The sequence below is a fragment of the Brassica napus genome, chromosome A2 (genome assembly GCF_020379485.1).
Source record: "Brassica napus cultivar Da-Ae chromosome A2, Da-Ae, whole genome shotgun sequence".
NCBI classification, from domain to species: domain Eukaryota; kingdom Viridiplantae; phylum Streptophyta; class Magnoliopsida; order Brassicales; family Brassicaceae; genus Brassica; species Brassica napus.
The window spans coordinates 10273430-10298506 of record NC_063435.1 but is presented as its reverse complement, the minus strand read 5'-3'; the positions used below and the strand labels follow the sequence as shown (position 1 = coordinate 10298506).

The following is a 25077-nucleotide window of genomic DNA, read 5'->3' as shown; positions in this document are numbered from 1 at the left end:
ATAACATCTAAATATGCTGACGTGGAAACCATAGCTATGGTGCAACACGTCAATTAAGCACGACTTTTCCATGCCTTGTTGCTAAAATCGTTTCATCACATGGCTATTCATTATTCAATTAATTCAAAAATAAACGATAGAAAAAAAGGCTCACGTGAAAAAGGTTCACGTCACTGCGTGCCGCTTGGGATTTAGTCTCCACTTATAAATACATACCATGTAATTCAGAATTAGTAATAACATAGCCTTTTGTTTTTTTTTAGTAATAACATAGCTAGTATCAGCAAATGGAGTTTTTCCACAACGCTAAAGCCGTTAGGATGCGTAACGTCCACGAGAAGTATCTGATGGCGGATGAAGACGAAGAGACGGTGACTCAAGACAGGATTGGTTCCGACAAGAGAGCTCGGTGGACCGTCGAGCTGGTTCGTGGTTCCTTTGAAGTGATCCGTTTGAGGAGTGGCTACGGCAACTATCTCACCGCCTCGAACGAGCGTTTCTTGCTCGGTGCAACGGGGCGTAAAGTAGTATTGTCGAAACCTAATCGGCTTGGCTCGTCCGTAGAGTGGGAGCCGGTGAGAGAAGGATCGAAAGTGAAGCTCAGGACTAGATACGGCAACTTCCTTCGAGCCAATGGTGGACTTCCTCCTTGGCGTAACTCCGTCACGCATGACTCACCTCACAGTTCAGACTCGTTTTTGTGGGATGTTGATCTCATTGAAATCTTAGTCGGAACGGCGCCTCCGGCTCTAGCTCCGGCGACAACTCCCGCGCCACATAGGAAGCTGTCAAGTCCTCCTATGTCCAGAACCTCTTCAGAAAAATACGTGGTAGAGGTTAGTATTAAGATCAGAACATTGGAACAATTAGTAAATATATTATAAGTTTAAAAGAATTTTTTTTTAAAGACTTGTGATTATAAATATTAATTCAAAAAAATATAGGGGTCTAGGATTAATGTTTCACTTGGCTACTTTCAAGATCGGATTAGGATTAGGGAAGCTGATTTTTTTAGATATATTTTTGGAAATATTATTTTCAAGATTGTCGACTTAACATTTTCTTGATTTTGTGTTGACTAGTTGACTCAGTCGCTGCCAAAATCTGAAGGGAGGGTCATATATTACCATATCGCAGACAAAGAAGGACACGTGGAGAATGATTCAGCCGTTGGATACGCTTTGACTTTCAAAGGAAATAGCGTGGAACAGTTGACGCAGGCGCTCAGGGAAGAGACTAGCATGGATGACGTTGTTGTATGTACACGCAATCCTTTGAACGGCAAGTTGTTTCCTCTCCGTTTGCAACTTCCGCCAAACAATGGGACAATGCACGTCGTTCTAGTTCCCTCAACTACGTAAACGTCATGCTATTTGCAATATTGGTCTGGCTATTTGCTCAAAGATTAAGAGATAGTTCTAATAAAAAGGCGCACGATTGGTTATGGGAGTGTTGATTTTAGAATATTAGGTTATACTAGTTGTGTGTCCGGGCTACGCCCGGGATTTTTTGTTCTATAATTTAATTATTTTTCTATTACAGTTTTTATTTGAATATAAATGTACATATATACATTAGAATTTATTATAAAAATTTAAAACTATTTATATTATATTCTTTGTCTAGTAAATTTGAAATGTTAGAACTCATAGTTTTTTGTGCGTTCTTTATTTCAAATTATAGATGTAATGTGTATGAGTTAGAAATTAACTAAACATTAATTTAAAACATAATATAAAATGTAATTTTATTGGTTAAATTTTTGAGATATATTTAATTATAAAGTTTATGCATAGATAATTAATATTTAATATATTTTTATATGTATGAAAAATATTAAAACTTATATTTTTTCAAAAAACAGAGGCTGTATATCTTTTGAATATATTTTACTACTAATCTAATTTATTACATATTTGAGTGTTAAATATTATTGTTTATACTGTAAATTAACTCACTAATTGTGTTAAAGTTTAGTTTATTTATTTAGTAATTGGAACTCACCGGAAACTGGCTTAGTTCTGGAGAAGGGAAATTATATGATGGTAAATGTGGTTACATCTTTGAAGTTGAGCTATATTGTTTAATAATGTGTAGTTGTATTGAAATGAAATTTGGTTTGAAGATAATAAGTCATATACAATTTAGGAGGTTATTTGCCTATTACGTATTAGCTGTAAACTTTGTTGGTGGAGAAGATTTTGGTGATTGTGATAGGTACTGAGGAGGAAAATGAGATTATTACTGGGATGAGCATTCGTATTGATCTAATGGGATGTAAGTTATTCTATTAATCCGAAGACTAATTTTAAACATGTTCTAAATTTTTTTTTTGAAAAACAGAGCTTAGTTGATTAGATACAAAATTTTGAAAACAAAACACATACACTAACATGACGGACGGTAGTAATGAGTTTTGAGTCATAATTCATTAATATGCGAAATTTAAAAAAGCTCTGGTGTAGTTTGTGGGAGTTGACATGAGGGTCATAGACTCCATTACTTGAGATTTTACTCAATGCATGTCAGAGAGCCCATGTTCCAGAACTGTTAGCTTCTCCGCACTCCGCAGTCATTTCGGGAACAACAGGTCGAGCACTTGGCAGAGCTACCTCGCCTCTGTTTTTTTCAACCATCCCATGCCTATCAATCAAGCCTTATGCTGGTCATAGGAACACCAATCTACACATCATGAGAGGTATTTGTTGTTACAGATGCAGCTCCCAGCATATCAGCGATGGGGTTGTCATTACCTTCCTGCGCAGACACCAGAGCACTCTTTTTTTTTCCTTGTTGATTTTTATTTTGTTGCATTTTCTTCCCAACCCGCAAGTATCATACACTACAATTCTTCCCTCTGTTGAGAAACCAGATACAATACAAAAATCAATTAACAAATGAACTTTAAAGATTAAAATCCCATGAAGGGGATGATTATTTGCCTTTTTCTTTGGAGAGACAGCTGATTGTTTGTTGAAATCCTTCAGCAGCAAGTGTGTCTTTCATGTACATCGCGGCAGCTGTAACTTCATCATGTGTTTCTTTCCATGTCAATCCTTGTGTTATCTGCATTCAAAGCGTTGCAACTTTAGAAATTTAGTATCAGACGCGAAAGAAAGTGGAGGATATATAATGTCTATATACCTGTGAAAAGAAGCCAGCCTTTGCCAATATTGATAGACACATCGTCATCCTCCTCGAGATATTGGTATCAGACCAGCAACCTTAAAAAGTACACCTAAAGAGTTAGCTTTGGCAAAACAATCTCTTGAGACTTTAGATTGATGGTAAACCATTCTTAATTCATTTGACCTTCTCCATTAATACAGAGGAAACCTCTGATGCTTCAGAAACTCCTTCCCCTTGGTCACTATTTTCTCAAGATGCTTTGTATGCCTTCGCCTCTTTTATCACCTCAACATCTTCAACATTTTCTTTTGGTAGTTGTGTTATGAAACTCCATCTGAAGAAACAAAAGAATAATTTATTCCAATCTAGGACACACTACGCTAATCAAACAAACCACTTATCCTCACACGCTTTTTACAGACATTCTTTCTTGTCAGCCTCAGGAATTATTCGCGCTCTCAACATACTGACAGTTTATATCCCAAACAAAGAGAGTATGAAAATAGGTATCAGAATAATTGTTTTGTATACTTAGTGTTCAAATATGTAGACTCATTTTACTTACAAATGCGGTAGTAGAAACGCCAATGCACGGCCAAGTTTGAAAAGATCATCATGCTGTTCAAGAACTCTAGCTCTGACCGGTTTTGTACTTATATGGCTGTTGGCATGGTCATCTCTTGGAGCGACACTTATCCTCTTCGCCACCTTTAAAATCCTTAATCCTTGTAAACTCTTTTTCTTCTTGATTTCTTCAAGCAAGCATACTCCAATACAATCAAAAGTTAAACTATTATGGTACAAAGTACCACTGAGACCTTTGACCGCAACAGTATAAATACATAGTGAAATTATAACATAATGTTGCAAGATTTTGTGACACAGCGTCCAAGACATGAGCTAACTACGTTTCACAAAAGCCACAACACGAAGTTTCAAAAAGCAGAAGCTAGAGTGTGAAAATAAAATAAAAGCTTCATATCATCATCCCATAAGAAAGTAATGAAAGTATTGCAATAATTTTTAGTTGCATAGTAAGCAGACACAAAAGTGAGCACATTTCTGCTCCTTCTCTTAATTGTCTACAAAGCAAAAAAAAAAAAACTGATATGACCAATTGTGATCGGCTGATTGGTCACCAAAGTCCTTTGGTTCGTATAGCCAGACAATAAATTAGATATAGTCTAGAGTTAATAAAAAAGCCTGAGAATTAGACAATGAATTAGGTTCGGTCAAAATCCACACCAAAAGAAGCAGTAAGCGCATTAATCTTACCAAACAAAACTCATCATAAACATTGTGAGAGGAAAAAGTTACCTTGCGCCCTAGGTCATTGCAGATTTGCAGAAGAATTCTTCGATGGATACACGCGTGAGAGGGGGCGTTTGATTTGAGCAGCTTTAGGGATTCATACGGCGATGTCGTATATATATTTAACCTGGGAGAGGGGAATTAGGGAAGTTGAATAGTGATTCGTTGATTCATTGGCTTTGATCTAAAGCAAAGGTTGGGACGTTTAATGCACGGTTCATTTAATGCATGGTTGAGATGTTACATTGAGGTTATAGCTTTAGGGGGTGTTAGTGGGACTTAGATTTCTATAGAGTTTGTTGATTTTAAAAGTTGAGAGATTTGTTAAATTTGGAAAGAGATGTAGAGAATTTTGTATATTGTGAAAATCTATGAAAATAAAGTAATGTAATGATTCTAAGAATTCAAGGTAAACATGTAGTATTCTCAAAATCTTAATTTGTGAGTTAAAAGGATAAGAATTCAACTCCCAATAACACTTACTTTAATAGATTTGTAGAATCATTAAAATCTAAACTTTTTGAATAACAAATGATTTTGTATAGAGTTATAGAATCATCAAACCAATAACAATAGATTTCAATGAGAATATGAGAATCTATAAACCAATAACACTAGACTTAGAAATTTTAAGACTCATTATAAATCTCATCCCCACTAACACCCCCTTAGGTTCTGGAAAAATCTACTGCTAACATATGAACGGAGAAAGTGAGAAGATAAAAAAACCTTAATACTTCAATGGGCTCGATAAAAAGTTTTGTAAAAGCCCAACCGAAAGATGAAACAAAAGCTGAGTCCAAAGAAGCCAACGAAATCAGACAATCACTAATGACATGGCAGAAAGGATTTCTATGATTGGTTGATTTTTTAATCTGAGGTGGACACTCTCCCTGCTCTAGTTATTATACTTTTAGTATTGTGATGATTTGGGTGCTTTAATCTTTTATTTTGTTTATTCTATAATTTTAAGTTTATTAATTTATATGTATTTATGTGGTCCTGTGGAACATTCACCATCAAGAAATGATGTTGTAGTTAAAAGATTTGTTTAATAATATTCTAAAGTGTCCAAGCATTTTGCAAGTCCTCAACAACTTATCCTACTAAAGTGTTCTTGCTGAAAAACTTGTTTACTTAGTCATTACCAAAGCAAAAAAAGAACAATCTCCCCTTCCCATGAAAATGTAGATTTTACAAGATCCATATTCATTAATACCAACATCTTACACGCGAACGTTTCCCTGATATAGAAGACAATTGATAAACCAAATACAGTGTTGCAATGAGGGGGTTGTAGGCAAATGGTTTGGTCGATTCCAATAATACAAAACTAAACGTTGTAGATCGTGTCACAGGACTTGTAGATACCGAGATAAATATAGGAGTGACGGAGTTTTCATCACAATCTTTTTTCATCATGTATTCATGGGAGGATGTATTTCCATCATGCTCATACTTCATAAAATAAGCAAGCCGAATCCATACACTTGTTCAATTTTTCAGGAACCATACAACCAGGGCCGGGCCTGGATACAAGCCCATCAAGCATTTGCTTGGGGGCCGATCCGTATTTAAAACAAGTTGGGGCCAATTTTTCAATTGCTTAGGTAGCAGAGATGGTGAAGTTTCTGTTATTTGAGTCGAATTGATTTGCGTCCCGGGTTCGAAAGCCGACTATTGCGTTTTTAGTACCATATTTTTATACGAAAATAAAACTGACTTTTTATTTTTTTCAAAAATAAAACGTTACTTATAAAAGAAAGGAAATATATATAGCATAGAAGGAAATAAGATAATGATCAGCATTAATTATATAAACTCCTAAGAAAAAATCAGTTTTCAAAGCCTAATCGTTTGTTTTCTAACTATTCTCTTAATTCTCAATTAACAAAGTCACAAGTCTTTTGTTTCGCCTACAGGCTACAGGCTACAGGCTACGAACCATTGTCCATTGGTAAAGCTTTGTTTGATTATTCATACTTGATAGATAAGTTTGCAAGTAAAACTGCAAGAAGAGCTATATTTCAAATATAATGTAATATTATGTTTGTTTTTGATATTGTTTGACATTATTATTTTAAGTTATTTTTACATTGAGTTGTAGGGGCCAATTTTTTTCCCTCGCTTCTAGTCTTGTAAATATCAGGCACGGCCCTGCATACAACTAATCCAGATATTGTCACCGAATCCATACACATGTTCATTACTTTTTTCGGCAGAATTCGTCAACCATGTATAATTTAAAAGGTGTAAAAGCTTTCTTTGGTTGATTGCTAGAAGTTCCATGATGAAGTCCAATTAAAACAAAAAAAAATCAAAAACTCTATAGGACTTATAATTAATTTAGAGGAAAGCATTACTGTGAGTGGTCCCCAAACATAGGACACCAAAGTATATATATGTATATATATTCATGTCATAGCATACTGTATATGACTATATGCTATAGTGCAATCCACCGATCAAATTACATTCATGACTTAAACTGCGTTTTAACTTGTAAGAATTCTACTCTTATGGAATACCAGCTATAGCGTATCATGAAAAAGCCATAAAATTAGAGTAGACTGTAAAATATCTGATACGATATAGTTCTTATAACAAAGGGTATAATTTTATTGCATAATATAGTTCTTAATTATATATTATACTTAGATACATCATCATCGTAATCATTAAAACAACACGATCATCTTCTTGTTGCTTTAAATCATTTCAGCTGCTTTTTGGAACTCATTTCAACATCAGAGAAACTCTTGTCTTCCTCGAAACCTCCCATCTGTAAACCAACCTTGTACCGGTATCCCTGGGCACAGTACCAAAAGTAAACCAGATTGAACACACCCAAAACCGCTATCAGATAATAGAAGTAATCCAATTTTCCCGCGTTGAGATTCTTGTTAAGCCAATCAGGACGGTCATGGCCACCAGAGAATTTATGAACCGTCGTCACAATCAAACTACTAAGGTAGTTCGAACCGGCGAAGGATAAAGAGAAGAGAGAGTTAGCGATGCTTCTCATGTGTTCAGGGAACTGACTGTTGAAGAACTCAATCTGTCCAATGATATTGAATGCTTCGCATAGTCCCATCAGAATAAGCTGCGGCGAGAGCCAAAACACCGACATGGGAGTCATCCCGGTCGAATCTCCAGCGTTGATGGAGCGCGTTCGTCTCATGCGCTCCACTAACCCCGCAACGATCATGGAGAGGATGGCGAAAACGATCCCTGTCCCGATACGTTGGAGGAGTGTGATACCGGATTTATGGCCGGTGATCCGACGGAAGAATGGGACTAAAACGCGGTCGTATAAGGGAAGAAAGACGCCGATGGTGAGGAGAGAGATGACAGAGAGAGAACCGGCCGGAATCTCGAAGTTGGGGCCTATATGTCGGTCCATTTTTAAAGCTTGAGAGACAGTGAAAGTTCCTTGTTGTGTCATCGCCGCGAGTGATATTATTCCGGCCGACCAAACAGGAACGATTCGAATCAAACACTTCACTTCTTCCACTTCTTGAATGCTGCATAATCGCCACTTGTTCGCCGGAACTCCCTCGGATGATAGATCGCCTTCTATTATCACCGCCGCTTTGTCTAGAAACCTATTTTACGCCATTCCAGTTAAAATATGTACTACCTCAGCTTCACAATTATCAAAGTTTTTATAAAAAAAATATATAATAAAATTAGCTTTAAAATTTTTATATATTTTATTATTATTGAATAATATCAAATTTTAAAATTTAAGAAACTTAATTGAATTTTTTGAACTAATATTGATTTAATTTTATTGAAAAATTGAAAATTACTAGGAAAATACATTTATAGTAAAAAATTAATGTGTTTTTAATATTTATGAAATACTCCAATTTTTATATTTTTGGATTGGAAATAGAAATAGTATAAGTTAAAATATGCTTATAATTTGCTAGACAAGAAAATATTTGACCAAAAAAAAAATATTTGATATATGATACTATATATTTATTAAGATTTGACATGCAATAGTTGAACATCTTTATAAACGATTTTACCATCCATTTGGCTGATTTTGTTTTGTAAATTTAGTTATCTAGTGCATATATTCAATTAAACACCATGCAGTTATACGTAAAAATCCAAATGAATATATAAAGTACCTGTATTGGTTACTATGGTGTAATTTGGATAATACGCTATCTTTAACAGGCGGGTCATAGTAGGTCACAGTGCCGTCATCTTCCGCCGGGAGCTTCATCTTTCGCTTCTTGCGAGCTGCCACGACAACTTGAGCGATACCAGAGAATATACTTCCTTCAGGTTTAACATAGACGTAAAGCTTCATTCCGGCGAAAAACATAACCACGGCACAAGCCATGAGTCCAGTGGGTACACTAAAGCCGATGATCCAGCTGACTTGGTCTTGGATATACACAACAACGGTCTGTGTAATAAGCAGAACCACAGTGAAAGTCATGTAATACCAGTTGAAGAAACTTGCCACTCCTTTAATCCCTTCCTCGGTTCGTTGGTCGAATTGGTCAACACCAAAAGGGATGCTACATGGTCGTATTCCTCCACTCCCTATTGAGAGGAAACCTAGACCTAATAGCAAGATCCCGAACTGGAGTTTGTTCGGACCGCCGCAACTAACGGGATCTTTGCTATTGCATGTTTCTGGGTGGAGTTGAGGAAGCGATGCCGTGAGTGTCAATGTCACTAGTCCCTGCAGATTTGAGCTGATTTATTAAAATATTACCCATCATTCGTTTTCAAACCGATTCTACAATAGTTGTGATCTTTACCTTGAAATTCAGTTGGATATATGATATATTGTGTATTTACATATTCTAAGCATCATTCTAGTTTATATATTGATCATTTAGATGCATTTAGAATTTGTTTAGGTTGTATTGCATTGCAATGGTGTGTTTCAGGTTTGGAGAAGTATTGTTCAGGTTTTGGAGCTTAAAAAGGTCATAAAACGTTCAAGATGATGGAGAATGACGTGGTAGCAGTCAACAACCGCGACCAAGTCATGGCTACGAAGAAGGAGTGTCGTCGCAGGCACCTTTCGCGGGAAGAGGATGGCGCGGCGATGATGTCGACGAAAACTGGCAGGGCGCTTCGCAGGCTCTCATCGCGGGAAGAGATGGACTCGGCGATGATGTAGACGTAGCTGAACCCTCACCGCAACCATCCTTCGCGGGAAGAAGCAGACCGCAGCCGAGATGTCGACAAAACTGATAGGGCGCTTCGCGACTGTTCTTCATGGGATGAGTGGGCCGCGGCATGTGGACGTCCGTCGCAGGCTCTATTCGCGGGCAAGGGGTGGTTGCGGCCGGTGTTCGAAGTAGATCATTTTACCATTTTACCTATTTGTTTATAAGCTAGTATAAATGCATTGTAAACCTAATCTTAGAGATTATCTTGTTTTCGATCCAAACACAAAACCTATTTTAGTGAAAAATTCAATATTTAGCTTCTTTTTATCTTGATATTTTGAGTTTGCTTGATTATCTTGCTCACTAATCATGATTAACCTTCAATGATCATTGATTATTGGATTTATCATGTCTATTAGTGAGTAGTTACCTTTTAGATTCAGGGGTTAGGAGAAATAGTTGTTAGTTACTAATGGAAAATCTAACAATAAAGTGGACTAATTTAGTTATATTGGACTGCATGTGATTAAAAGGTGATATTACTTAGTTAGGTACTTGGAAAGGCATATATTACTGTGGGATAGAATGAAGTCATGATCCAGTGACACAAAAAAGAGAGGATGAAGTTATGACCTCAACTACAGAACAATTAATTAAGTTAACATTGGTCTTAATTAGGGCCCTGTTCGTTTGCTCACTCATGTGATCCATCTGGGTAAAGATGCAAATCGATGCTCGTTTTATGCATTATAATGTTACATCCAGATGGATCATCCAGCTGAATTTTTAAAAATTCATCTCAAATTTTCACTCAAATGAAGATGAGTCTTGATGGTGCATCTGAATGCAGATGCATCTAGTTCAGTCCAAAATGATAAATGACAAAAATGACCTTTTAAAATCAAAATATTATTTCCAAACCCTAAATTCTATTTTTTTGCCATAATCGAAAAATACATTTTTTCGCAAAAACTAAAAAATACACACTTTTCCGCCAAGAACGTAAAATGCGTTTTTTGAGGTAAAACACATATTTCCATAAAAACACACTTTTCGGTCAAACTAGTAAACCACACTTTTCGACCAAAACCGAAAAACCGCATTTTTCCGCCAAAACCGGAAAATTGCATTTTCCCGCCGAAACCGGAAAAACGTATTTTTCCACCGAAACAAAAAAAAACGCATTTTCCTGCCAAAACCGGAAAACGTATTTTCTCGCCAAAACCGGAAAAATGTATTTTCCCGCAAAAGCACTATTTCCCGCCGAAACCGCAAAAAACATATTTTTCGCCAAAAACGCAAAAATGCACATTTCCCGTAAAAACGCAAAAATGCACATTTACCGCCAAAACCGCAAAATGCATTTTTCGCCAAAATTGCGAAAAAAAACTTTTCCTCTCAAACCCGCAAAACGCACTTTTTCGTCAAAAACACATTTTCCGCCAAAACTGCAAAACGTATTTTTTTTGCCAAACCCATAAAGACGTATTTTCCGTCAAACCCATAAAGACGTATTTTCCGCCAAAACTGTAAAAATGCTATTTTTCCGCCGAAACATAAAAAAAAAATATTTTAGTCATTTTATTAACAAGTCCACCTGGATGCAGATACAAGTTAAAAAAACGAACATAGCTACATTTAGATTATTCATCTGGATGCATAGACGAAATGAAGAAACGAACAACACCCATATGGACCATCTGGATAAGACATCTAGATGGACCATCTGGATGCATCTTCGAGATGTACAAACGAACAGAGCCTAGGTTTGACCACTTCATATGATTAAAATGTGTTATCACCTTCATTAGATACCAGTTAGTATAAACTTATCATGACGTAGTACCTAATATTAATTTTGTTGTTGTAACCCTAATATAGTAAAATGAGTAGTTTATGGTAACAATTTAGGTCGATCCCCTTATTTGATAATTATTATTTTTTTAAAGTTTTATATGTCATTACCATATTTACTTTCACAAAAATATGATATGGTTTAGTAATAAAAGTGGCATGGCATTCTCTTATTATGACATGTATATTCTTAATGATAACACTTTTGTCTTTTGAGAAAATTCCTAAATAACATAATAAAAGTTGGGTACATACCATATATATATGTAGGTGATCTATATTGTTATTGTTAAAATTTAAAACAATATAACTACAATTATAAGAAAATTTATAAACTAGCCTAATATAAAAAGTTGGTAAATTTGAAAAAGTTAGCTAATTTCTTATAAATATTTTACGAAATTAAATGTAAATGTACCTTAATAAATAAAAAAAACTAAGATAACTTTAATTAAAATTCAAAATTGTAATAAATATTCAAAAACATTACTATATCCATATCAGCATAAATAGAAATTTAATCAAGTTCTTAATTATTGCAGTTATTTGAATTTAATCGTGATACAATAAATTGAAAATATGTTTGTTAGAAATATCAAAAGTCAAACAAAAACAAATATTTTATTTTATAATTTATGAATCACATATTAAATATTAAAAAATTAAAAAAATATTTTAAATAAAAATATTTTTTAAAAGTTGCATTTCTGTGCAGTAAACCACCTAGTTACTAATGTTCAAATAACTATGAAAAATGCAAAAATGTAAGAGATGTAAACACGTGAATTTAGAGGGATGCGACAAATATAATTATATAAATACCCCACTTAGAAAAGAAACTGTCTCCACATACGTTACGTTACGTCACTGTGATTGACCAAATCTACAACTCTTTCAGTTGGCAAAATAATCTGGAATTTCAATTATTGGACACACTTGTTACCGACAATCTTTATAGACCACTTGTGTATTTTCTTTATTTTCTACGCACTTCTCTTTATCTTGAAAGTTATAATCCGTTTGATTACGGACCCTCTGTGACTCTGTGTTGTTTGATTACTGAACTTCTTTAATGGAAAATGTACTAGCAAGTTATCAAAGTTGTTTTTTTTTCTCTGTGAGATGAAAATAGTTCTCTAATAAAGAATTATAATTAAAGTGAGTCCAAGTTAAGTACCGGCAACAATTTGTGTCTACCGAATGCTTTCGTTCGTATGATTCACATGATAGATCGACCTTATCGTCCTATAGAAAGCGTGGTCCCTCTATAATTTCATGCGTTTTCATACGATACAAACGCAATAAATAGGTAAGAAAATATAACTTAAAGTTTTAGTATTATAGTTTTTAATTGTTGAATATGAATAAAGTTTGTCGTAACGTATTTACCTCGTCATGTCCACTTGCATGATGAAATTATGTGGCACGTACCATGTATCATCTCCACACAATATATAGAGCAACAATATAACTTTCTACCGGACGTTGGTATGTTATGAATTAGTATTACTATATATTAAGTGTGCATATGTGACACATTAAGATTAGATTTCATAAAAGGAAGAGAAGAGTACTAATACGTACGAGGAGGGTGGCGAATGAGGCGAAAGCGATGGTCTTGAAACGGCCGACGTAAGCGTCCGAGATAAACGCGCCCACTAGAGGAGTGAGATTGCTGAAACCAGACCAAATGTTGATGACATTTGAAGCGTCGACTTGTTCTAAGTGGAACACTCTGGTTAGATACACCATGAAGTTTGACAACAACCCAATTGTTCCCAGTCTCTCCAACGTCTCATTTCCTGTTTTTCAAATTTCAAAGCTTCCGATAGTTTTATCTCGGGTTTAAACAAAAGCAGTCATTGTAAAAGAAATTTTTTTTTTGAGTGAATACATTTTTACATCCATTCAAAAATGTCAATACATAAACGAATGAATATGTTAACAGTTTTCTTTCCGTTTCAGTTATAAATAAGTAGTCAGATGGACGAGTGTCAAACATGATGAACCGACGGTTACAAGAATGTATTATAATATGATCCTTCGGAAGAAAACATGAAACTAAAATTTAAATTATACTTGACCGGTTGAAAAGATCATACGCCACTTTCTTTTTCTGTCTAGTGTCTATTACGTTCAAGGATTTAGGCAAAAAATGGGTTTGAAACATCTGTCAAGGATAATAAGTGTATAATAGTGTATTCAGTGGTTTCTAGAAGTTTTATGTCCAAATATAGAAACTAATTTCATGTAAATTGAGGAAGAAACAAGGATTAGGTTATCTACAAATAAATTACGTTCACGAACCAAAGAAAAACACATACCTAAAATGAACGTGACGGCTCTCCATCCTCCAGGCTTTTTCTCAACCTTCTCAGCATCCAAGATTGAACTTTTCTGACTGTGAGAATCAGAAACATCCATCTCCGCCGGCAGTGGCGATTTTGGAGAAATTACTAGAGGGTGGGAAGAAGAAGTGTCCTTCTCTTCGCACTTGAACTTAGGGTGGAATTGATGTTGTGAGATTGGATCCTTACTTTTATGCAATTTACATAGATAAATCAAGGTAAACACATGGAATGATTAATAAATGTAGAGAGTGGGCACATCACGCGTACACTTTCTCTCTGTTAGAATCTTTTTAGGGTGTAATGGGGAAGTGTCTGTGCCTATGTATATATAAGGGAATGAGTAGATATTATATGGTGGGTGTGGGTGAATTTGAATGACGTTCGCCACTAGTAGCCTCCACGTGAGAAGTTGGAAGCTAAAAAAGAACGTTATTTTAGTGCTATCATTTTTCATTTTTCTTTCTTCATCGTACGTAATATTAATAATATTGTCCACGTATTGCGAACCTTCCATGTTTCATACATTTGTTATGGTGCAATATAAAGTTACAATTTTATTTTACTGAAACTTTTTTACGTTACATTTTACGTTCGCCGACCGGATAATAATACTTCTCACGCATGAATATTTTTTTCTTAAAAGTAATATGAATGTGGTAGATATATTATTATGGGTTCTTTTTTGTTCAGTTCCTCCAATAAATATTTGATTGGATACTGGTAATCGAAATTCGCTAATTAAAATTTTACAATGTTTTGAAAGAGAATAAAAGTTTAGCTATATGCATGCCATAGTCAAAACTAAAGCTTCCACCTCCTAGTAAAGATGAAAAAAAAAAACTATTACGCAAACCCTTAACCTCCAGAAAAGATATCATCTCACAATTCTGGAATAAATCCAAACAATACAATGAACACATCGTTGTGTTTCTAAGAACCATCCATCGATATCGCATTTGAGGCCACAATACCACAACCAGTGGAAGAGAAGTATCTATCTGCTCTCGAAGAATAGTCGTCTACATTTTCTTTAAAGTTTTATTCTCCGTAATCTCTAAATATATCCGATTTAAACATTGGAACACTTACCATGACTAACTTTTCATAACACTACCTAATAAAATTAATAAACTCAGTTCCTTTAATTCAGAACGGATCATCCAAATTCAAGTTATTCAACATTAGACAATATATGCAAAATCCCAAATATTAACTCACGGGTTTGCATTGTTAAAGAAAAAGAAAAAAAAATCAGTACTATAAAACTTTTTTTTTTGAAGAAATCTGACCGATTAAAAACATGAAACATATACATATTATGGAAGTTATAATTTCAATTTGTGAACTTTATTTTAGAGCTATACAAGAATTAGACTAAACTTGTAAAACTCAAATTGGACACAAACATAAGTCGGTGAGTCCGGACAGAAACTGATAGAGTAGTTCGAAAAGATGAGGTTGACTTTTTGCCGTTTAGGCAAATGCAAGTGCCTAACACTGTCGCACGCGAGACCCATACGATTTCTAAGCAAACTCGTTTTGTCGTTTCTTCTTTATCAATTTTTTGTTTTCGACCAAGTGTGTCCATACCATTATCACCGTTCGATTTTATGGCTAGATATTCTACACCTTACGATTTTCACCGTTCTACAGGGTCATATGAATTTAACCACATAACGTTTGGACCAGTGGCAGAGCAAGAAAAATGTTTTAGGAGGGTCAATTTTGAAGTTAACATAAATTATAGCCGTCATTTAGCTAAAATTTACAATAATTATCTAGATTTTAAAGAATTATACCAGTAAAAAAAATTAATCAAGAAATCCACCTGGATCAGTTGACCCACTTGCCAATACATTAGCTCCGCTGCTGGTTTGGACCGCTTTTAATATAATCTGTCTCAATAGGCCAGCTGATCCAAAGACCAGCGGTGTGTTGCGGGTCACAATCGAATAACGAAAAATGTATATGGAGGTCGATAGATAACTCCAACTTCTAGAAAGCATGCTTTTTTATTCTGTATTTGATATGATCACATTTACCGATTTTATTTTGTTAGAGGGAGAGATATTTGATATGATATTTTCTTGTAGAGTAAACCATAATTAAGAAAAAAACATGTTAAATATGGGAATATAATTCTGATCCCCTTTTGGGAGAAACACAAATGTTATCATTTCTAGTACATGGATAAAATTATAGGAAAATATATGTACTTACAAATATATATTTTCATTTGTAGTAGTGATGCTGTTAAGCTTAATTCATATTTTATTTTCTGGTTATTGGATTGACACTTTATAGGATTTCATTTATCTTATATATATATATATATATATATATATGCTAGGTCAAGAAACGGACCGGTCAATTTGGATATAGGCTACGTTGCACGGAAGCTTCATCGGACGTCCGTTTCCCTTTTTGGAACCGAAATCGGAATCGAAACCTTATAAAAGCTTACAGAATCTCGCTTCTAAAATATTTTCTTCAAAAACACGTTGGAAGCTTACGATTCCGGTTTGGAATCACACTTATATTCTTTTAAAAAAACACAATGTCTTATATCAATAAAAATATAAAATTACAGTTTTAATTTATATAAAATCCAAATTTTAATAGTATTGAATAGAGAAAATAAAAATATACAAATATTAAAATTAATACTATAAATTATCTTTATGCATTGAGTTTTTATTAAAGATAAATTATATATTCAAATATATTATGTCAATTAATTATAAAGTATTAAAAATAATTAATATAATAATTTCTTTTAAATTTAATTTATGTGTATTTTCCCAGTTTTAATATGAAATCATTTCAAATTATTATAAATGAATAAATGCTTTATTTTAAATTTAAATCATATAATTTTTAGTTATAAATTTTTTAAATATATATATAGGGATACGTTTCCAACACGTACCCACTTCCTAATTTTTTTAAAATTCCGCTTCCGTTTTCATGTAACATAGGGTATAAACATGAAGCAAGGTAGAGTAATTTTTGTTGATTAAAAAAAGGTAGAGTAATTTTTTAATAGATGCAAAAATCTCATAAATGACATAAGGGGGGGGAGGGGGGGGGGGGGAGGGGGGGGGGAGGGGGGGGGCGTCGAACCTGTGACAATAGAGGGTGCAAAACACCACTAAACTATTATAAAAATTCTCTATTTTAGAGAAAATAGAAAAATATGATACATATGGTTACATTTGGATACATTCTTAAAAGTCATCAATTAAAAAATGTTCAGAAAATAACAAATTTTATCAAACTAGCATTTGTGTCTTTGATTCATTCTTCTACTTTTTAGGAGAGTTCTGGTTGATAAATTTTTTAAAGTTTTGACATTTTGAAGTTATATTGTTATTGTTAACCTGGAAAGTGTTACTTTTTATGGATAAGCCATCTTAATTAATCTTAGAAATCATGCGATTAGATTTAGCTGGTGCTTGGGGCTAAGTATCCTTTTGGATAACTCGGTGGTAAATGGTAATATGTAGATAACTTGTTTTTTTTTTTTGTAATAAAATAGATATTTGTTCGAGTTGGAAGTCAGACCTCAAGATTTGATTGGAGTCCTAAGCAAATCTACATATAGGGTTTTATCAGAAGACTATATATATCTTTCAAATTTATTTATAATTAATTTAGTCCTAGGACACGTTAGGAAAACAAAATTATGATTTTTTTTTTGAATAAACAAAATTATGATTTTCGTTTTTGAATAAACAAAATTATGATTTTTTTTTTGAATAAACAAAATTATGAAATATTGAGAGTTGGAAGAATCTATGAAACGGAGAATATTCTGTAAAAATTTCGGGAAGCAGAGCTGTAATAACCCTAAAAGCAAGAGTAAGCAATGAGGAAGACACCTTCATTGACTTGTCTTCTGTTTTCAAGTGTGTACAAGATCATGACAAGGATGGGCGCAGCCCCCTATCTGCATTCCCATATTATATATTAAAATAAAAGTTATAACATTGATTTATGTGTGATTTTCTTTTAAAAATAGACCTAATGAATATATTCTTAGAAAATCATGTTACATTTAATTTCTAACCTTATCATTTAAATTTTGGACTTACCATAAATTTTTATTGGACTATTAATAATTAGATTTAAACAATAATGATCTATTGAATTATAGATAGTATAAATTAAATAAATATAATTTAATGTTGTAATATTATACCTCTATATGTTAAATATTTGTTGAAATTAACTTTTAAAATTATAAAGATTTTGTAAAATAAAAAAAATCATATTATCTAACAATGATTAATCTTTACTACCTTAAATTTAATTAATAAATTCAGTTGATAAAAAAAAAGAAAAAAAAATATATGTTGAGAAAATCTCGGCTTTTAAATATGAATTGTGAAGAATATAAAAACTATATTAATTGGTATAATTTTGTTTTGATTATTTCCATCACTCGATAAACCAGCACCTCCGGTTCTTTAGGCTTGGGGGTTACGCATAAGACACTTATAAAACCAAAGCCCTCATCTCCACAAAGGCTTCGGTGGTGTTGAATCTTCAAATCTTTACGTCTCCAAACTTCTTCTTACTTTTGCTTCTTCTTCGTGCAATCGTTCAATCTAGGATTTTAATCTAGTTGATTTTACGCCTGATTTGCTAAACAGTTTCACTCTATTTTGATTGAGTTCTGGATTGTTGATTAGTCCCACTAAACGAACATATATATTTCAGACTTAGCCCTAACTATTAGTCTTATGTAAATCCGATTAACATTCTTTATGCAGGAGGACGCAAATCATACTCAACTGGGACTAAATTTCGATCTTCACCATTTTTTCATAAGAAATCTAAGCCTGGTAAACAAAATTCTTTTTGACTTGAATTCGCACTAAAGTGAATCTAAGCAAATGTCACATCTTCATGGATTCGCACTAAAGTGAATCTGCAAGCTTTCTGCAGCCGGAGATCTTGCGCCTCGAAGACGCCAGCCATTATCATCACAAGAGTCACTTACCGTAGCAAACAGAGGGATGGAGAGCTCACGGGGTCCAGTACTGCCAAATAAATCAATTAAGCGGCCAAGCGGAGTCCAATAATCCCACCAAAAGCTGATGTTCTTCCCATCTCCAAGGTCCGGTCTCAAGAAATTTGAAGCTGGAGGGCGGAGGTTAAGAATTGATCTCCAAGTGGAAGACCCAGCCTTTTTAGCGTCAAGATTCCAAAAATTATCATTTCCAATTTTGTATTTTCTAATCCAAGTAGCCCAAAGAGAAGGATTAGGAGCATATAATCTCCAAATCAGCTTAAGACAGAGGGTCTTATTCCATGTGGCAAAGTCTCTCATCCCTAATCCTCCTTCAGGCTTTGGAAGGCTAACTGTGTTCCAAGCAATCTTCGCCACACTTTTATCGATGATGTTTCCTGTCCATAAGAATCTTGAGCAAAGGCTTTGAATCTGCTTAATACAACCCTTTGGCAATACAAAAGCGGAAGTCCAGAAGTTTATTGTGCCATAAATGTCCGATGAGATCAGCTGAGCTCTCCCTGCGTAGGACAGCTTTTTCACAGACCATGCAGTAAATTTTGCTGATATTTTCTGAACCAACGGTCTGTAGTCTGCAATTCTCAGTTTACGGTGAGGAGTGTTTGATTCTGGCAGATGAGGATGATCAACAACAGAACTGAATCTGAATCATCGTTGCCATCGGTGTGTGTGTGTTTTTTTTTCCCGTAAGCTCTTTTCCTCCACTTTGAAAGCATTAATAAGAAGAAGATAGATTCCTTCAATTATTTGATCTAATTTTTTTATGAAGAATCAAATTAAAGCAGTGTGTGGTGAGGGTAGCACGACGTGCGGAGGAAACAAACTTACCGTCAATTCTAGGAAGATTATGTTTTGTAGATGGTTCTTAGAAAGAAAATGAAGTTTTTTTCAGAACAAGGGTGGTATAATACACTAGAAGGTTTTGATGGTTTAATGGGACACAAAATATAAGGGTTCGTTTGTTTCCTCTACACTCCGAGATTGAAGCTTTGCTTTGGGCAATGGACTGTATAAGGAATTTGCGTGAGTTTCGAGTTACATTTACAACGGATTGTTTTCAGTTACTGAAGATGGTTTCGGAATCGGAGGAATGACCAGTCTTTAGAAATTATTTGGAGGACATAAGGACCCTTCAAAGAAGTTTTATCAGCTCAGAGATCATTCATGTACGAAGAATGAAGAATTTAAGGACGGATAATCTGGTACACAGTGCCAGAAAGCAATCGTCTTTCGTCATTTACATGGATGTAGAGTTATCATTTTGGTTTTCAGAGTCAGTTTGAGTCTGTAAAAGTTGATGTCAAAAAAAGAAAAAGCGATGTGTGGTTAGTTTAAGTAACTTGAGCCATATATAAAATTCTCATATTTTTGTTCGGTATTTTTCTCATCTCCTGTTAGTAATTAGTGTCTTTCTTTAAAGGATTTTATTGCTAAATTTGTCATATAATATCATTTGTTATTAGAATCATATACATAGACTAAGAGCAGGGATTACAAAGCTATAGTTTTTTTAATTTTACCATTTGTTATAATAGTTATCGCTCTATGACTAGCTTCGTTCGAATTATATACGTACATTAAGAGATATTATTTCAAGTTCCCGTTTTGAGCTAACTTTTTTACTTCACATTCTCTCGACTGTCCTACTCAACTATAATAATTTTTCTTATTAAAATCAATTTTTACAATGTTCTGGCTCTTAAAACAAAAAAAAAACGACAACAAATTATATATCAATGTAAAATTACAAAGATTTTTACCAGTTGTATATTTATTTCAATTTTATTTTAAAATAATTAAGCGGTTTGAAATCTCTAGCTTTATACATTTTTCATAGAATTCACAATATGTATTTTTCTTAGAGATTAGTTACTTTATAATGTGGATAAAAATAAATTTATATTTTATTAGATAATTTATAATTCTTTAATATTACTTCATTGGTTTTATAAGATGTATGTTTTAGAAAATAATTGTTTAAAGTGGAAAAAGATATGCATTTTTTACTTTTAATGTATTTTTAACGAATAATGATCAACTGTAAAGTTTTAATAATGTTAATTGCATTTACTAAATTTTAGTTTTTAAATAATTAATTTTATTTTTTGGTAAAAAAATAATAATTATATTTTGTAAAGAGAAATTCTCTAGAATATCATTTAATAAGTTTTATTAAAGAGTAAAAATATATTTTTACCCTAAGGTTAACTAATCTAGATTTAGGGTTTAGAGTTAATGGATAAAGTTTTGGAGATAGAGTTTCAAATTTTAAAAAATAAATATTAAAAATTTCAAAATAAAAAAAGTTATTTTGATCATTTTCTCTCTTGAATGCTATTTTTATAACAAAAACTTAAAATGGCTATTTAAGAGAATCACTTTTAAATCTTTTGTTTTTTTTCTTTCCCGCAAGCTTTTTCTCTTAAAATTATTGATTAAACTATCACAAAATAAATTATACTAAACCATTTTCTAGAAAGGTAATGTGTTAAAATCACTTCGAAGAGACTTTAAATACCCTCTTAGCACCGATGCATAAATGATTTAAACTCGTTCTTATCTCTAGCCTATAAAGATTATGAGTTTCCGTTGATAAAATAAAAAGAGTTTCCGTTTGAAATTTCTTCGATAAAAGAACAAATATTTCTTTTAAATAGAAAACAGAAATTATCTAAAAAATCCGAGGAAATTATGTTATTGGTGCAAAATCAAAACAACATCAGACTTACCCACTTCCACAAAAAACAAACACGGTTTCGTTGTGACAAACACATTAAATTCGCCAATGATGCAAAATTTGACTAAACATCCTCTTTAAAAGTAATTTCGCCGTGCCTCCTTTCGTCCTTCCCTTGTAATCTCCTCTCACTCTCCCCTTCTCTTCCTTTTTACAATACGCGTCTCTGGTTCCTATATAACAGTTTTTGTAGTTTCCTTGATTCTATAGGATCTCTTCACTTTCTCGGCAACTAATTTTATTCTCTTACTGTTCACAATTTTGGTATGTTTCTGTTATGTTCTTTTAGGGTTTCGTTTGTTTTCTAAAAGACGAAGGGTTTTGCGGCTGTTTAATCATTAGGTCATCATATCTTATAGAATATGAGTCTGCTTGTCGTTACGACAAAAGTGATTTGATTGTCGTAAAAAATCTGACAAGTTTTTAATATCTCTTTTGACTTTGTTTGTATTGTACGGTTCAGAATCTTTGTTGTCTTGTTCCTTACATTATTGTTCTTTTTGACTTGGTGATCTCATTTTCTAAAGTTGTAGCTCCTTGCAGCATTGTCATGTTTTGTCTGATGTTCTGTTTTATTTTTAACAGTGTGCTCTTGTTTACATTTTTTCTTATTGATGCAGAAAACAAAAACAATGGGTCAAGTTTTAGGATGTGTCCAAGTTGATCAGTCGACTGTAGCAATCAAAGAGACTTTTGGGAAGTTCGACGATGTTCTCCAGCCAGGTTGTCACTGTATGCCATGGTGCTTAGGTAGTCAAGTTGCTGGTCACCTTTCATTGCGTGTTCAGCAGCTCGATGTTCGCTGCGAGACCAAAACGAAGGTCTCTACTCTTCTTGCCTGTTTCTTCATAGTCTCTACCTAATGTTCTTGAGACATTGTTAATGGTTTTTGTGTTCTTCTTTTGTTTGGTTTAGGATAATGTGTTTGTCACCGTTGTTGCTTCCATTCAATACCGTGCCTTAGCTGAGAGTGCTCAAGATGCATTTTACAAGCTCAGCAACACTAGGAACCAGATTCAAGCTTATGTCTTTGATGGTTTGTTTCTCAATATCCTGAACATTGTTGTTGTGTTTGCCTTACTTAACCCACCATTGATTTATTTATTTTATTGCATAGTGATCCGAGCAAGTGTTCCGAAGCTGGACCTAGACTCAACCTTTGAGCAGAAGAACGACATTGCCAAAACCGTTGAGAGTGAGCTTGAAAAGGTAAACCAAACTACTCTCAACCAATCTCCTATAATCTTTACAGAAACATAAGACTATGTCTGATCTTGTGTGTAACACAGGCTATGTCTCATTACGGGTATGAGATAGTCCAGACGCTTATTGTGGATATTGAGCCAGATGTGCATGTCAAGAAGGCGATGAATGAGATCAATGCCGGTATGCTCACTTCCTGATAAATAGTTAAATACACACAAGTCTTGGGACTTGACATGTTTCTGCTCTGTTCTGTTTCTACAGCTTCGAGAATGAGAGAGGCAGCGAGTGAGAAAGCTGAGGCAGAGAAGATACTGCAGATCAAGAGAGCCGAGGGAGAAGCTGAATCGAAATACCTTTCAGGTCTTGGTATAGCACGTCAGAGACAAGCTATTGTGGATGGTCTGAGAAACAGTGTGCTTGCATTTTCTGAGTCTGTTCCAGGGACTTCTTCCAAAGACGTCATGGATATGGTTCTGGTGACTCAGTACTTTGACACACTTAAGGATATTGGAGCGTCTTCCAAGTCAAACGCGGTGTTCATACCGCACGGTCCAGGCGCTGTTAAGGACATTGCTTCACAGATCAGGGATGGTCTACTTCAGGGGAAAGCTGCTGAGTAAGAAGATGTGGAAGTATAAAACTTTCTTCAGGGTTTAGCTGTTGTGTTGTTACTTTGTTTTTATATCTTTGTCTTTTTGTTTTGTAAAGTCCTTGAAATACTTTTTGAGTATCTCACCAATGGAAGTGTCTTATAAGTCTGACGTTTTACTTGAATCTCACTCAATAAAGCTATCTTCTTCAATAGTTGATCATATCTATTTTCTCTAATAACAACAACTATATTCTAAAGGCTTTCTCACTCATCGATGCCAAGTAATAACTTAGGCAGTCTAACTGCAAGGACATGCCCTGAAACATCTAAGAGTATAGGTTGAAACAGGGCATTACGCATCTCGTTTACAGGTAAGTGTAGAAATATGTACTTTGGAAAGATTTTTTAAAATGTATATTACCTATGTAGATTTGAGAAATACGGTTTTTGTAATTCAACTTTGCAAAAATATTACAGTTTGTTGTTCATTTCTCAAAGAACTAATTTTATATAAAAATTAGGCAATTCATAAAATAAACTTAAAAACATACATAAACAGGTTTAGAAAGTTTTATTCAGTTTTTATCAGAAATATTATATATTGTTTCTAACATTTAATTTTTATAATACCGTAGAAGTCTTACAAGGCTGTTTATAAAAATAAAAATTTATAACATGTATAACGAAGTAGTATTTTGAAGAACAGTACATGTTGAAAAAGTGAACAATAATTAATGTTATTTTGAAAACTTGCATCCAAGTTTGTTTCAATTCGGATTATTCAATATTGTCTTTTATTTAACAAGTGTAATAAAGCAATCTAACTTATTAATTTTTCAATAACTTAGTGTTGATATCAAATTAATTATTTTAATTGAATTTTGTTAATTCGATTACTTTATTTGATATTACTTCTATTTTACTTTTAAATAAATAGTTTTTTCAGAAATCTGAACATATCTAAGTAAGTTAATATATTGTTTTGGCATATTTTGATTAGTGGTTTCAAAAAATTTTGGACACTTCAATAACTCATAACCTTAATTTTAAAATAATATTTTTTCAAATTGATAGTCGTATCTCGTGAAAAAAACTTTTTTTTGTCGAATAAAAAATTGTAAAATCATCATATAATAATCCAGAAATTGAAATAGAAAAAAAAAGGAATTTTGTGATGAGAAAAAGACTAGAATAGCACTAAACCAAGTTTTTGTTCCCAAAGTAGCACTCAAGGCTCAAAGTCACAAAAATAGGTTTCATTAAAGAGGTAAATATACACTTATACCCCTTGGGTTAATTAATCCAAACCTTAGGGTTTAGAGTTAAGGGGGTGGGGTTTTGGAATTAGGGTTTAAAATTTTATAAAAAATAAATACTAAAATAAAAAATAAAAATTTAAAAAACAGTTTCAAAAAGTATTTTTAAATTATAAAAAGAAAATTTGAAAAAAAAATAAAAAAAAAAAATTTAAAAAAAAATTTATAAAAATTTCGAATCTGAAAACATGTAATCTGAAACTATAAAAAAATTATTATTTTTTATTTTTTTTTTATTTTTATTTTTTATTTTTATTTTATTTATTTTTGTTTGTTTATTTAATTTTAAACCAAGGGTATTAGGGATATTTTACCTTTTAATGAATGTCATTTTTGTGACTTTCTCCTTCTAGTGCTATTTTTGAGACATAAACTTCAAAAGGTGCTATTATTGACAAT

General features: G+C 33.3%; 3 protein-coding genes and 1 long non-coding RNA gene across 5 annotated transcripts; 2 read left to right on the top strand and 2 right to left on the bottom strand.

Annotated features, from left to right (window-relative positions):
- Positions 1-53: 53 nt before the first annotated feature.
- LOC111206933 lies at positions 54-5518 on the top strand. Its single transcript, XM_022704409.2, has 3 exons — positions 54-836; positions 1083-1475; positions 5368-5518. Exons 1-2 carry the CDS (start codon positions 288-290, stop codon positions 1359-1361), a joined length of 828 nt encoding a protein of 275 aa, XP_022560130.1. The 5' UTR covers positions 54-287; the 3' UTR covers positions 1362-1475; positions 5368-5518.
- On the bottom strand, positions 1805-4678 carry LOC125584055. The gene is made up of 3 exons (XR_007321070.1): positions 3313-4678; positions 3145-3224; positions 1805-3066 (listed from the first exon to the last, which is right to left on the bottom strand). It is a non-coding gene; the product is annotated as an uncharacterized LOC125584055 (long non-coding RNA).
- Positions 5519-7000: 1482 nt separating the features above from the next.
- On the bottom strand, positions 7001-14100 carry LOC106394881 (protein NRT1/ PTR FAMILY 2.13). Its single transcript, XM_048751868.1, has 4 exons — positions 13766-14100; positions 13026-13243; positions 8583-9148; positions 7001-8045 (listed from the first exon to the last, which is right to left on the bottom strand). The coding sequence occupies exons 1-4, from the start codon at positions 13863-13865 to the stop codon at positions 7154-7156; spliced, it is 1776 nt and encodes a 591-aa protein (XP_048607825.1). The 5' UTR covers positions 13866-14100; the 3' UTR covers positions 7001-7153.
- A 7455-nt stretch (positions 14101-21555) lies between these two features.
- Positions 21556-23574, top strand: LOC106394892 (hypersensitive-induced response protein 2). Of its 2 annotated transcripts, none has more exons than XM_048759792.1 (6): positions 21556-21681; positions 22185-22385; positions 22480-22600; positions 22682-22773; positions 22854-22950; positions 23032-23574. In XM_048759792.1, exons 2-6 carry the CDS (start codon positions 22197-22199, stop codon positions 23388-23390), a joined length of 858 nt encoding a protein of 285 aa, XP_048615749.1. In that variant the 5' UTR covers positions 21556-21681; positions 22185-22196; the 3' UTR covers positions 23391-23574. The 2 variants fall into 2 exon arrangements, with proteins under 2 accessions (XP_048615749.1, XP_013690893.1); XM_013835439.3 differs by having other exon boundaries at positions 21622-21828.
- The last annotated feature ends 1503 nt before the right edge of the window (positions 23575-25077 follow it).

Bases quoted from the DNA above. Each gene is read 5' to 3' on its own strand.
- LOC106394881 (XM_048751868.1), bottom strand. From the start codon at position 13,865: ATGGATGTTTCTGATTCTCACAGTCAGAAAAGTTCAATCTTGGATGCT. The intron at 13,244-13,765 runs GTATGTGTTTTT...TTTGAAAAACAG, and splicing joins AGCCGTCACGTTCATTTTAG to GAAATGAGACGTTGGAGAGA. The intron at 9,149-13,025 runs GTACGTATTAGT...TCAAATCTGCAG, and splicing joins CCTCATTCGCCACCCTCCTC to GGACTAGTGACATTGACACT.
- LOC106394892 (XM_048759792.1), top strand. From the start codon at position 22,197: ATGGGTCAAGTTTTAGGATGTGTCCAAGTTGATCAGTCGACTGTAGCA. The intron at 22,386-22,479 runs GTCTCTACTCTT...TGTTTGGTTTAG, and splicing joins GCTGCGAGACCAAAACGAAG to GATAATGTGTTTGTCACCGT. The intron at 22,774-22,853 runs GTAAACCAAACT...TGTGTAACACAG, and splicing joins TTGAGAGTGAGCTTGAAAAG to GCTATGTCTCATTACGGGTA.
- LOC111206933 (XM_022704409.2), top strand. From the start codon at position 288: ATGGAGTTTTTCCACAACGCTAAAGCCGTTAGGATGCGTAACGTCCAC. The intron at 837-1,082 runs GTTAGTATTAAG...TGTGTTGACTAG, and splicing joins CAGAAAAATACGTGGTAGAG to TTGACTCAGTCGCTGCCAAA.